Source organism: Martes martes (assembly GCF_963455335.1).
Source record: "Martes martes genome assembly, chromosome: 5".
In the NCBI taxonomy this organism is placed as follows: domain Eukaryota; kingdom Metazoa; phylum Chordata; class Mammalia; order Carnivora; family Mustelidae; genus Martes; species Martes martes.
In genome coordinates, this window is record NC_137892.1 from 102,001,284 (window position 1) to 102,014,579 (window position 13,296).

General features: G+C 44.0%; 1 protein-coding gene and 1 long non-coding RNA gene across 2 annotated transcripts in view; both read right to left on the bottom strand.

Moving 5' to 3' along the window:
- Positions 1-385: 385 nt before the first annotated feature.
- LOC308342910 lies at positions 386-9,297 on the bottom strand. Its single transcript, XR_013966823.1, has 3 exons — positions 8,791-9,297; positions 2,144-2,224; positions 386-1,549 (listed from the first exon to the last, which is right to left on the bottom strand). It is a non-coding gene; the product is annotated as an uncharacterized lncRNA (long non-coding RNA).
- Positions 9,298-9,698: 401 nt separating this feature from the next.
- Positions 9,699-13,296, bottom strand: part of FAF2 (Fas associated factor family member 2) — a 68,652-nt gene continuing 65,054 nt past the window's right edge. Inside the window, exon 11 of the mRNA XM_080803608.1 lies at positions 9,699-12,582. Coding sequence (XP_080659734.1) covers positions 12,400-12,582 — 183 coding nt within the window. The 3' untranslated portion in view covers positions 9,699-12,399. The remainder of the gene's footprint in view (positions 12,583-13,296) is intronic.

Below are 13,296 nucleotides of genomic sequence, written 5' to 3' on the forward strand. Positions count from 1 at the left end.
GTACACCTGAAACTAATGTAATGTGGCATGTCAAATACTCAAATAAAAAATAAGTTAAAAAATTTTTTTTCTAAATTCTATCATCTTGGGACTCTTGGATGGCTCAGTTGGTAGAGCATGCGACTTTGGATCTCAGGGTCATGAGTTCAAGCCTCCCTTTGGGCATAGAACTTACTTAAAAAAATAAATAAGATATTTTAGAAAATCCTATCATCTTTGGGCTGTAGTTCTGTTACTTAAAGGTGTGGCAGTGTTGCGTGGTTTGGGGTGGGTAGAAGTTCATTCTGGTTACCGTGGCTGTTCTATCAGAAGCTCTGCCTGCCAGTAACTACAACTATGTCTGACCCATGGTAACCATTTCTTAAAGAATGAATGAAGTGGCAGTCAAGTGTGTCTTTACTTTAATAACGGTTGGTAGAATTGGTAACATCTCACCAAGGGGTGCACACCACAGGTCCTCGGAGGGAGGAAGGTGGAGCTCCAGGAACAGATACTTTCTCACCCCTTTGGCCGTGGTGCCTCAGCACCCTCTGAACTCAGCCTGTATGCTAATGGGAAAGACTTTCACGGTTCTTCTCTGGGCACAGGTGTAAAAGCCTACACACTCTATAAGGGCAGTTTAACTGCCACTGAGTCCTCAGCACTTCGTAGGTTGCTTTGCATGTTGTTTGTGCTAAATAAAGTCATTCAACAGAGCTGGCTGAGTGTTTCTGCCCAAAGCCATGCACTGTTCTAGGCAGTGGGGGAACTCCAGTGAATGAGACAAAGTTCCTGCCTCCAGGAAGCTGGCATTCCAGGAGAGACAGACTATATATAAGTAAAGAATAACTTCAGATTATCACAAGGGTCATGAAAATGGGGCAGTCTCCCAGAGGCGACATTGAGATCAGTGAGGCCTGAATGATGAAAAGGAGCTACCTAGTCAAGAGAAAAGCATTCCAGGAGGAGGGAACAGAACATGCAGAGGCCCAGAGGCAAGAAATAGTTCGGGCAAGAGCACAGGGTGAAGTTGAAGAGATGAAGTTGAAGAGGTGGTCAGGGGCCAGGCCCCAGGGGGCCTTATAAATCATAGTGTTTCATTTGCTCTTCAGCTCCCTGAATTGAGGCATTATCATCTTTGGTTTCCCGCTGGAGGAGCTGCAGCTCAGAGAGGCCCCAGGCTAGCCCTAGGCCCACATAGAAAATGGCGAGAAATCAGGATAATCTGGTAGTCTTTCCACTCCTGCATTCTCCAAGTCAGAAAACCCACTTTTGAAAAACCCTAACAGAGGTCTTCAGTCCGTTTTCCCCCCTCCTCCATGCTCCACTGCTACCTTACAGCCTCCTGGGATGCAACAGAAAATGGAAGTCCTCTGTCCCTTATGGGGTTCTTGATGATGACAGCCACAGAAGGAATGTTGTCTCCTCTTTTCCTTTTTTTATGAATGGGGAAACTGATTGCAGCCCTGGAGATAAACCCCCTTTGTCATTTCACTGGGAGATGGGTGATGTCAAAGAAATGGGGTTCCATACTCGTATTTCTCTCCTTTCCCCTGCCTCTCCAGCTTCCCTGTGGGAGGGAATGTAGGCAGGAGAAGAACGATTATCACAATCTCGTCTCACTCTTGTCAGCCCCTGCGTCTCCCCTCCTTCCTTCAAGCCTTCTTTCAAGTCAGACCAGGTTCTCATGGTTTCCCCAACAGGCTGTTTTTACCCATGTTGTGCATGCTGGTCCCCCTGCTTGGAAGACCATTCACATTTCGTGAGTGCCTACCATACTGCTGAGTTATCCCTCATGGAGTCCTTCTGTTTTCTTTACTGTAAAACTGTTACTACCTCCCTCATGCTTCCTGCTGAGGAAAGGGAGGCCCAGGAATGGGAGAGGACTTGGCAAAGATCCCAGAGCCAATACACAGCAGAGCTCAGATCAAGGGCTCAAGCCCAGGTCGGTCTACCCACCCCTGCAGCCTTTGCCATTGAACCACACTATGTAGCCTCAAATGCCTTAACTTTTCCTGGTAAGCATGCTCCTTTCCCAAAGTCCAGTTTGAATGCCTCTCCTCAAGTGAGCTTCCCCAGATCCCTCCCTCAAGCCAGAGCAGGCCCCACTTCTGCTCTGCTTCCACAGCCCACCATGCAGACAGCTTTCCCCCACCCGTCTCACCTGTTATGATCAATCCAGCTGGCTGCCCATGTCTCTGCTTCACTAGACCAAGGGCCATCACAGTCACCATGTTCCCAGATCCTAGCAAAAGGGCATGGACACAGTAGTCATCAGTGAGGGTTTTCTCAACAGGTGATTGAATAAGTGAACAAATAAGCTGCTGGGAGGGAAAGCATGTGGGAAGTTGACCCCAGCCCCAGGGCCCAGGTGTTTGCCCAGGCCCTGACCTCTCGTTCTTTCCATCATCCCAGCATAGTAAATTAACTGTTATCTGTCCTGTATCCAATGATCTTTCTGTACGATGATGATTCCTCGAACCATCCCCTCCCTGGCCTCCACAGTTCTGACAAGCTGAGGCAAACTCATTGCCTTCTGCTGTTATTTCAACCTCAGATCAAGTCTCTGACAGAACTGCACACTGGGAAAGGCCTCCAAGAAACAGAGGGCTCACTGCCGATCAGTGCGCAACACAATGGCAGGTGCTCCATCAGAAATTAGCCACATCTGCTGAGCATGAAGGGATTTATTTTAGCAAATGTATAAAGATTTGATGTGATTTTAACTAAAGTATATCCAGGAAAAAAAAGTTTGAAGCAAACATGCCTAAATATTAATAATTTGGGGTAGTAGGAATGTGAATAAGGGTTATTTTTTTATACTTTTCTGCAATTTTTTTAAAAGGCCCTGCCATATATGTGGTGCAACTTAGCACAGAAACCCCAATCTACTTGCCGATTATGTTCCTCCCTCCCAAAGGTGGGAGTCCTGACTTCCCGAGGGTATCTTCTACCTCTGACAACACCCTCCCACCAACCCACCCCTTCTGAAACCTGGACCTCACCCTTTCTGTGATCTGACTTTCAGTTCTGGGACCTACCCCATGGTCTTTCAACACATCAGTTTTTTTCCTTAAATTAGCTACAGTGGGTTTCCTGTTTGTTACTTGCAACTAAAGATCTCTAATAGAGGCACCAAAAGGTAAGAGCTACCTGAAAAGATCCAGATGTATACAATTACTGTGTTCCTAAATTGGTATACCATGCTAATTATGATTTATATCTACTCTCCTTGCTAGCACCTGTGTTATAGTAAGCCAGAGTCTTATAAACAGGATTCTGGAAGACCAGAATCACGTGGTCTAGGCACTGCCTGCTGGCCACCAGAAGAGTTTGAGGAATTGACAGCATGTCTTTTAAACCATTTCTCTTGGGGCGCCTGGGTGGTTCAGTGGGTTAAGCCTCTACCTTCGGCTTGGGTCATGATCTCGGGATCCTGGGATTGAGGCCCACTTCAGGCTCTCTGCTCAGCGGGGAGCCTGCTTCCCCCTCTCTCTCTGCCTACCTCTGCCTATTTGTGATCTCTCTCTCTGTCAAATAAATAAATAAAATCTTTAAAAAAAAATAAACCATTTCTCCTGAGTGCCAGTTGTGTTAGTTTATCTTTAGGCAGGAAATGCACGGTATATTTAGGGAACAACCAAGAGATCCATAATGGTTGGTTAGTGTGGCCATGAGGAAGAACAGGAAAACAAAGCTATGAAGTTCTGCAAGGGCCCAGAGTTGAAGTCTCCAGCTCAAGGCTGAGGAGCTGGACTTTGACCTGGGGCAAAGGAGGTGCTGAAAACTGAATGCCCACATGTGACCCATTTTCAGAAAGAAAATTGGCAGCAGGAAGGAAATGGACTGGTGACAAGGCCTGGCTTTTCGTGTCTTTCCCTTCTATGTATTCTGGTCTGAGTCTCACCTGGGCTCTGTTTTTCCAGAAAGCCACCTAAGTCTTCCCATACTCGGGCCTGCTCTCTAAAATGGCTATTTCAAGTCTTCTTAGACATCTGACCTCATCAACCCCCACAACCTGACAAAACAGAGGCCATCACATGCACACACTCTCAACTTTTTGCCTTCAAATCTACAAATACCTTGACTTCTGTTCCCATCCTTCCTCCTAAGGCCAACCCTTCCACCACCCCAGGGGCATCTTTCTGTTATCCTCTCTCTGTGCGTCTTCAACCTTTTCCTCTAAAATCTCATTGCTTTTAATGTTTACACATAATGAAGTCTCTCCCACCTTAAAACAAATGACCTTTTCTCATTCACAGCTCCTCTCTGGCCTGTTCTATTTCCTCCAATACCTTCCACCGACAAATTTCCCAAGAGCTGCCTACACTTCATCTCACATTCATTATTTCTACCTTCCGACACTGTACTCCCCTGAAATAGCACCTGTGAAAGTCACCAGTGACTGTCTGTTCCTAAATGCAGTTGTCAGATCCTTGACATCACCCTCAATTTCTCACTCCATCACCCTCCATATCTTATCAGCCTTCAGGTCCTTCCTGGTCATTGTGCTTCCTAAATAGTTCTCATTTCCATCATTAACACCCCCACCATCCCCAAATCATTCCTGATCCAGGACTCTATCATTATCACCTCCTAGTCCTGGCTCCCTCCCATTCAGTCTCCCCAGTGACAGAATCAGCTTTCTAACACCTAAATCTATGTATCTCCCTTGCTTAAAGCCCCTCAATGGCCCTCAGGATAAAGTGTGATTCCCTTACCTAGTTCACATAATCTGACCCCCAATCTGCGGGCCAGAAACAAGGGGACACACTTGAGTCTGTATCAGGTACCAACTGGGGAACTTTTACATTTACAGAGATCTTGTAAGAGATCAATTAGGAGGTTATAGCTGACCGTAAGAGATGGTTAGTGGGGATGGAAGTTCAATCAAAAGGAGGTTAAGAAAGAAGTGGAGGCTGGTTGTGCAAGCCATCTTGGCAGGAAAGGAAGTAGGATGGTAACTTGTGGGTAAGTTTAAGGTTTTGCAAGGGAGGAGATGCCAAACATTTTTAAATGGAACATGGAAGGAGATTCAAGTGATTGAAAAAGGGATAGTTGTTAGTAAAGGTTCTGGCAATGATGACACAAATGGGAGACTGAGCACACACTGCTGGCAGAAATATAAATAACTTTTCTGCACGACAATTTGGAAATCAATCATTTAAAAAAGCAAAATTCCAACCTTTTGTGCCTCAGTAATTTTGCTTCGATTTCTTTTTTCCCCTGAGAAAACAAACATGGATGTGAACATTTATCACTACATGGATGTTTTTTAAGTTGTACATAGAAAAGCAAAAAAAGAAAAAAAAAGTTGAACAACCTAAAATGTCATAAGAGGATTTTTATTAGTTTATAGTTTATGGCACATCCATTCAGTGAAATGCTGCATAGTCACTTAAAAATATATAGAAGATGTGAAATTGAGATAATACAGTATTTACAATGCCATCCCATTTTTGTAGAAGAAAAAGTTTTTAATAGGTGAAGTCTGGGAAGACATACACTGGAATATTAACGATAGATACCTCTGGACAATGTGGTATTATAAAGTTTTTTTTATTGTTCCTTTGCACTTCCTAAAGTTTCCTATCATGAATAGGAATAGTTGAATAAAGAACACAATTGATGGGGCACCTGGCTGGCTCAGTCAGCTCAGTGACTCAATCTCAGTGTTTAAGCCCCATGTTCGGTGTGAAGATTAATTAATTTAAAGAAAAAAAAAACCACACACACACAACAGGAGCACTTGGGTGGCTCAGTGGGTTAAGCATCTGACTCTTCACTTCAGCTCAGGTCATGATCTCAGGATCATGAGATCAAGCCCTGTGTTGGCCTCTGTGCTGTGTGTGGAGCCTGCTTACAATTCTTTTTTTTTTTTTTTTTTCTGCTTACAATTCTTTCTCCTCCTTCCCTTCCCTCCTCTCCCCCACCCCAATTCATGTGCTCTAAAAAAACAAAAACAATTTATAAAATCACACACACACACAGTGAGTCCATTCATATGAAGTTTAAGGACAAGCAAAACTTCTATGGTAAAAGAAGCCAGAATAGTGGTTGTCTCTGAGGAGCTATAGACACACAAGGTAACTTTCTAGAGTGATTAAATATATTATATTGCACCTTGATTTTGGTATACACATAAAGGTAAAATGTTATCAAGTTGTGGATTTAAGATTCAGGGATTTTATTGTGTGTTTTATCTCCTTCAGGAGAAAACAGACCTACAAGACAGAAAAGAGAGGAAACAGGTAACAACACAGAACCATTTGGAAGTGAAAAAGAGGATGAAGTTCTGTGACAAGAACTTGAACTTCTCAAGAAATAGGCTGCTTAGCAGTGGACTTAGAGTGAAAAGGATGCAGCAGGGCTTCGATTTGAGAAAGGGGACACAGTAGAGCAATGCTTATGAGGCAGAAACACATGGGGAGTTTCCCAGAGCTGGAGCACAGAAGTGGGCACCAACACCAAGGTGCCTCAGTTTACTGTGATATATAAGCTAGGACTTTGCAACTTAAGGAACAAGAGGAGAGAAATCAAATGGTTCATTTAATTCTGGGAATTGTGACAGCACTGGATTGTAGTGGAGAGGGGCAAGAAGCCAACAGAATTCTGGTAGGGAGAATTAAGAGGTGTAGAGAGGGACAGAAAGGCCTTATGGGCAGTGTAGGGACAATTGAGCTGGAGCACTAAAGGCTGTGGTCAGTAAGGGTTTGGTTCTGAGGTCTTGAGGGTGAAGCAGTTCACACTGAAGGCACAGCACTGCTGGGACAGGAGCGAAGAAGGCAAACATTTACTAAGCATTCTTCCACCTACCACCAGGCACTTCACAGCAGCAGTCCATTTAAAGAGCACCTAAACTTTGCAAGGATGCACTGCCTTGATGTTTATAGATGAGGAAATGCCCTAGATTATTCAGCAAGGGGTTGTTTCAAATTCAGATTTGACTCAAAGCCTCTTTCTACTACATTCAGCAGCTACATAAGTCAAATCAGGAGAAGGACCAGAATTTTAGGAAATTCACGGATATAAGATGTAAGAGTCACCCAGGTTGCTGGTGGAGAAAAAGTATCAGTCGCCAGTATCTGGGGGAATGTCCAGTAGCAACCAGAACAGTATAAAGTAGTCCAAGGAGATGGCATGTGCTTCAGGAACACTGTCCTGGACGACAGTGGATCAAAGCAGCAGAAGAGAAATACAGATCCATTTTCTGGTTTCTAGACTTGAAGGAAAATGAACAGTCCCTGATTATGGGTTTTTCTGAAGTGGTATCTTCAAGAGAAAACCAGGTTTCGGCTTACCAGGGTTAAAAACCTGGGAGTTTGGGGCATCATTCTAAGAGTTCCCAAGAAGGGCAGACAGAAAAGGGGAGAGTTAGAGCCATGAGAAGGAGGAGAGGCTCGGCACAGAGCTCACGGTCAGGAGGAAGAGACTTTGGGGCTGGTGGCTCCATCAGGGTAAAAATACATGGAGTTACAACACTGGAGGCATGGCAAGAAAAAAAGTGTTGGACATTATCCGCCCATAAGCAAAGCACCCACTTAACCCTTCCCCTTTTGCTCTCCTTCCTTTATCTGCATCTAGGATGGACTGTTAGCAGTGGGCAAGCTACAGACTGTGCTGCAAACAGTAATCAAAGCTATTCCTTAGCAAACACCTATTGTGCGCCAGGTCACTGCAGCAGCAATTCACTTCATCCTGACTGCAAAGCTACAACCAGCCCCATTTTACCGATGATGAAACTGAAACCTAGAGAGCTGAGGTCATTTGGCCAAAGCCATGGCCACAGCCAGGATTTGAAACCAAGTGTATCTGGCATCAGAGTTCAAATCATCCTTTAATCTGTCAATCGATGGCAAAAATTTTACACATAACCTTCACAATCAATTGCGAAGTGTTCATTTTTATTTATTTTTATTTTTTTATTCATTTTTTAAAAGATTTTTATTTATTTGACAGACAAGTAGGCAGAGAGGCAGGCAGAGAGAGGAGGTGGCAGGCTCCCCGCTGAGCAGAGCCTGATGTGGGGCTCGATCCCAGGACCCTGGGATCATGACCTGAGCCGAAGGCAGAGGCTTTAACCCACTGAGCCACCCAGGTGCCCCTATTTTTTATTTTTTAAAGATTTTTATTTATTTATTTGAGAGAGAAGAGAGAGAGCATGAGAGGGGAGCAGGTCAGAGGCAGAAGCGGACACCCCATGGAACTGGGAGCCCAATGTGGGACTCGATCCTGAGACTTTGGGATCATGACCTGAGCCAACAGCAGTTGCTCAACCAACTGAGCCACACAGGCGCCCACAAAGTGTTCATTTTTAAAAGTGGATTCTAACCTAAGGTGAACCAATGCTTCTTGCAGACTTATGAGACTGAGCAGAAGACATTCTAGTTTACACTTAAGATCTACATTTTAAAAAAATGAACAAGCAGTGCTTGGGTGGCTCAGTCATTAGGCATCTGCCTTCAGCTCGGGTCATGGTCCCAGAGTCCTGGGACTGAGCCTTGCATCAGGCTCCCTGCTCAGCAGGAAACCTGCTTCTTCTCCCTCTCCCCCTCCCCTGGCTTGTGTTCCCTTTCTTGCTGTCAAATAAATAAAATCTTAAAATAAAACACACACACACACACACACACACACCCCCAACAAAAAGGAAGCCCACATCTTCAGATAAGCAACAGGGTAGACTATGAAGATGACAAGAATTCGTAGCTCACAGGAGTGAGTTCTTTGAGCAAGGTCAGAGAGTGGGGAAGAGAAAGGCAAAGAACCAAGGCTTGCATTTCCTCTCAGAAATTAAAAAACAAGCAAAAATACCTTAGGAGGGGAGTTCCAACAGTCCAGACTTCGTTAGATCAAAGGTGACTCTTCTTTAGGCACTCATTCATTCATAAAGACATGGGTGTGTTCTAGCAGGAGACATGGCATCCCTTTTGAAACTGACAGTTACAACTGCAAGAAAATATTCCTTCAGAACACACTCCCATGGAAAAAGGGAACAATGACACCTGTGTTGGGCACTTTATATACATTTGATTAACCTACAAACCCTCCTGACACAGATGGTGTTAACTTAATTTATAGTTAGGGGAAACGAAAGAACTTGTCTGAGGTCAGAAAAGCCCAAACTCAAACCTGGATCTGTCTGCTTCTTCTGCTACACCACACTGTGTTGCCTGCCTCCTTTCACTGGATTACAGTATTTCAACTCCATGGTCTTCTTTGATTCTCTCTTGCTTTTCGGCAATGCAGTACCCTGTTCCCACCCCCATGGTTTCCCAAACTTTCCTTCACACATAGGAAAATACCTACCACCTCTCTCCTGGACAGAAAGACCCACAACTTGTTTGGAGATTTTTGTTATAAAACATTTAATGTTAACCTACAATACAATGTAAACTTTTATGAAAAAAATTTAAAGTACACTAGATTTCTTCAGTAAATTATCACATAACTATTCAGGTGCAGTACAAGTTAGGGCACTGCATCCTTTGTGGATGGATTTCCTGTTGCTGCATTCCTCACAAGTCCTAAAAAAACCAGTTGTAAAGTGGAGCTCCTTGTTCAAGCACCAGATAATACTCCCCTGATTTTGCATTCTGGGGGTTATCACTTCTTCCCACAGTCATTTTCTGAAACTCTTTCCTTGGCCTTGGCACCATTAGCAATTTTCATAATGACTGCTCAGTTGAAGATTCTAGGTTCCTTTTTTTTTTTTTTTTTTTAAAGAGACAAATATTCTCCTCTGCTCATTTTTTATCCAAACATCATAGTGGAGGAAAGCAAGGACAAAGAAGTATTTGCTGCAGGAAATTCTGTAGAAGTGGAAGAAAAGACCAGAAAAGCCCCACTGAGGCTGCAGAAATTCAACTGACTCCAATAGGTGTCTTGGTCATTTCCCATGGTTTTTCAGCTGAATCTACAACTTCAGTTTTGGGACTGCAGAACACAACTTGAAACAAGTGTTTTTGTTAGGTTGATGACTTGCTGTTTGATAAACAGCTGAAATAACCCAGAGGTGATCTGGAAATGAGCAAATCCTTGCAGATACTTCTCAGTTATTTTCTCCCTTACAGGTCCCATTGAGTTCCCAGAGGTCCTTGGGAGTAACATACAGATTGTACTGGCTTTAAGTGACAAAACATGCATCCTTCACGGAGGAGGGAGATGGCACCTAGGCAGCAGCCCTAGGGTCAGCAAGGAGACAGGAATGGGGTCTGAGCAAAGCAGGCCTGTTTCAACATGGACTAGGAAGGTACATGTGCTTCAGATAAAACCTCCTGAAACCTGAAGTAATGGGCAGGCCATTCCAAGAACTGTACCGACATAGACTTTTTCTTAATATTCTGGCATCTGACCTTCACTGAACAAGTTTTAAAAGGGCACGAGACATAAAGTGCACATTGTAGAATAAGATGCAGACTGAATTAGGGAAAAAGTTTTACAACTTCCCAAAGAGTTGTGGGCAAGACACTTGGTACACCCAACCTAGCGAAGGCCCTTAACATCATCCCCTCCTGTGTACTGCCAGGGAAACAGCTGCGAGTTCAACAGGTAAGGAGGCTCTGAGTTAAGTGGAAAAATTCCTCTCTGCATGGTTGTTAGCAGGAAGCAGAATTCACATAAGGTTGGATGGAGAATACGCTTTATCCTGGTACTCACTCCGGATTCCTTTAAGGCCAACACAACAGTCAGACAGTGATTTCCCACTCACCTGGGCTTGAGGCAGCAGGAAACAATGGAATAATAGGCAGCCAGGAGCAGAATTAAAATTTCCTAGAACAGTGTTCTAGAAACCTGTGCCGAGGCTACTGGGAAATTCCTAGGCTTCCCAGGTGCTTTGTGTGAGGTTCCTTACTCTGTTCCTTGACGTTTACCCCAACCCCTGAGGGCTGCAGAGAGTAGAAGACACATCACTGCTACCTAAAAGAGTGGCCCTTAGATTTTAGGTAAGCAAGAGAGAAAGCCTTTGGAGGCTGGAAATCTACCATGTTTTATTTTGATGTGAACACCTGGCCTCACAGCATGCTAAGAACTAGTTACTTCAGTAGGCTGCAGTGTTATGAGCCTGCACCAGTCTAGCTGAAGAACACTTTGGAGTATTTGCCAGCTCATGCTGGCATCTGTTAATACATGGCCTGACCCATGCACCCATTACCATAAACTCTACCAGAGAACAGATATCCAGAGGTTAAAAAACCCTATTACTTCAACACAGCAATAGAGAGGATTAAAAACTGCGTCCAGCAGATGGCTACATCAGAAACCAAATGTGCCTTCCAACAGTTTACACAGGCTGAGAGTTGGCTTGGCTCCCTTCAAGGTCTCTAGTTCTATCCTTAAACCACCACCACCACCACACTCCCACTGAGATAGGCAGGGAACTCTCATGGGGTTCTTTCTGGCTCTACCATAGGTCCTGCTAGTCCTTTGGGAAAGCACCAAACTTGGCAATTCAGAAAAGCTCAAGGCTGGGCAGGAAGAGCATGCACACATCAGAAGAGGAATGACGAGCCGCTATCCTTTGGTTCAGATCCCATAACCACTTGATACAGACTCCAAGGGAAAGCTGCAATCATGTGTATACTAAGTATACACGGAGTTCACGCCCTGTATATGGGTCTATCTGTATAGACTCTGTGGGGCAACGGACCCAGATTTCCTCCCAATACTCCCCAGTGGGGCACACAGATGGCAAGAAAGGACAGCAAGAGTTGGACCAAAAAGAACCACCTCTCTGGGAATGTGAGAGGGAAAATGGCAGAAATAAGCATAAACCAGCCCAGGCCACCTTTATTACACTCCTGTGGGCTAAGGAGCCCAGGGCATGAACTCATGGGCTTAAGAATTGGCTCTCATCAAATAAAGTTGAGGAAAAAAAACACCTATGTCAGCCTCATTCCTTTGGTCATTACAAAGCAACAGAAAACATTTAGAAGTTATTCATAAATTGTGGGAAGTTCAAGAACATCTCTGTTCTGTGCCTTCTCTTCCCTCTCTTCTCCAGTGGTGGGAGAAGCAAGTCCTCAGGAGATGCTGCAGTAGCTGGTTGATGGAGGTCTTTTTCACTTTTATTTTCCATAAAAGCAAGAATGAATGAGAACTAGTGGGAATGTCCCCTTCCCCAGTAGGGACAATGACTGGGTTGGAGGTGAAGAGTCTCCTTTTGTTGGAAGGTGTGTGGTGCAGAGGCAGTAGGGAAGGGTGGCCTTGCCAGCGGGAACGTTCATTGCTGACCTCGCACACACACACAGGTGGTGACTCTTTTAGGCAGCATGGTTTCTGATCCTTCCTCAGGATGCAGCAGTCTTTTAAAAAAAATATCGTATTATAATAATAATAATATGAATTTCTCTCTTGTTTTTTTTGTTTTTGTTTTTCCATTTCTTTAGGGATTAGGGTAGGAGGGGAGAGGAAGAAAAAATGTCATTCATCTGTTAGGTCCTGAACAAAGAGAACTTCTGTGTGGCTGAGTCCGGCCTCCTGCAGCGTGGGGGGGTTGGGCCACTCCTCTGAAGGGATGCAGGGCAGCACCCGCCGGGGAAAGTTGGCTTCAATCTGAAACTTTTCCGGGCTTTCTTTCAAGGAAAATAAGAAGTCATGGATTACCTGCAGATCATACAGAAAAAGGACAGTTAGAGAAAGACACAGACAAACAGACAACACAACTATGAAATCAAATATCCCCTTGCCAGCTCTCTCCAGGATGACTCGGAATATGAAGTCATTGCATGACACTGGAATTCTATTACGAGGTCCTTCCATTTCATAGAGCAAATACATAGGGCAGCTCTTAATTTTAAGAGATTACATTGCCCAATGCTAGTCCTACTTCTGAAGTAATTCATCTGCTTTTTTCTTGACAACTTGATATAGAGCTAAAAATTCTTTACTTAGAAATAATCAGAGTTATAGAACAGTGGGAAGTACAGAAATTTTTTTCTTTGAACCAGTTGAGAATGAGCTGCCAGCCTGATGGCCCAGCATCCCTAAAATACTTGTGTATGTCTTATAAACAGGACAATCTCCTACATAACCATGATACAGCCCTCAAAACACAGGAAATTTAACTGGCACATTAATGCTGTAACAATATATGTTAAATTATTATTAAAGTTTTCAGGTTTTGCTAGTTTCCTTTCATAGCAAAAGCATCTAGTTTAGGATTATGTGTTTCATTTCAGTGTCACATCTTCTAAGTCTCCTCCTTTAGTCTGGAACAAACCCTCAGTCTTTCATTGACTTTCATGACCCTGACACTTCTAAAGATTACTGGTCAGTCATTTCGCAGAATGTCTTTCAATTTTTGTCTAATGTGTACTC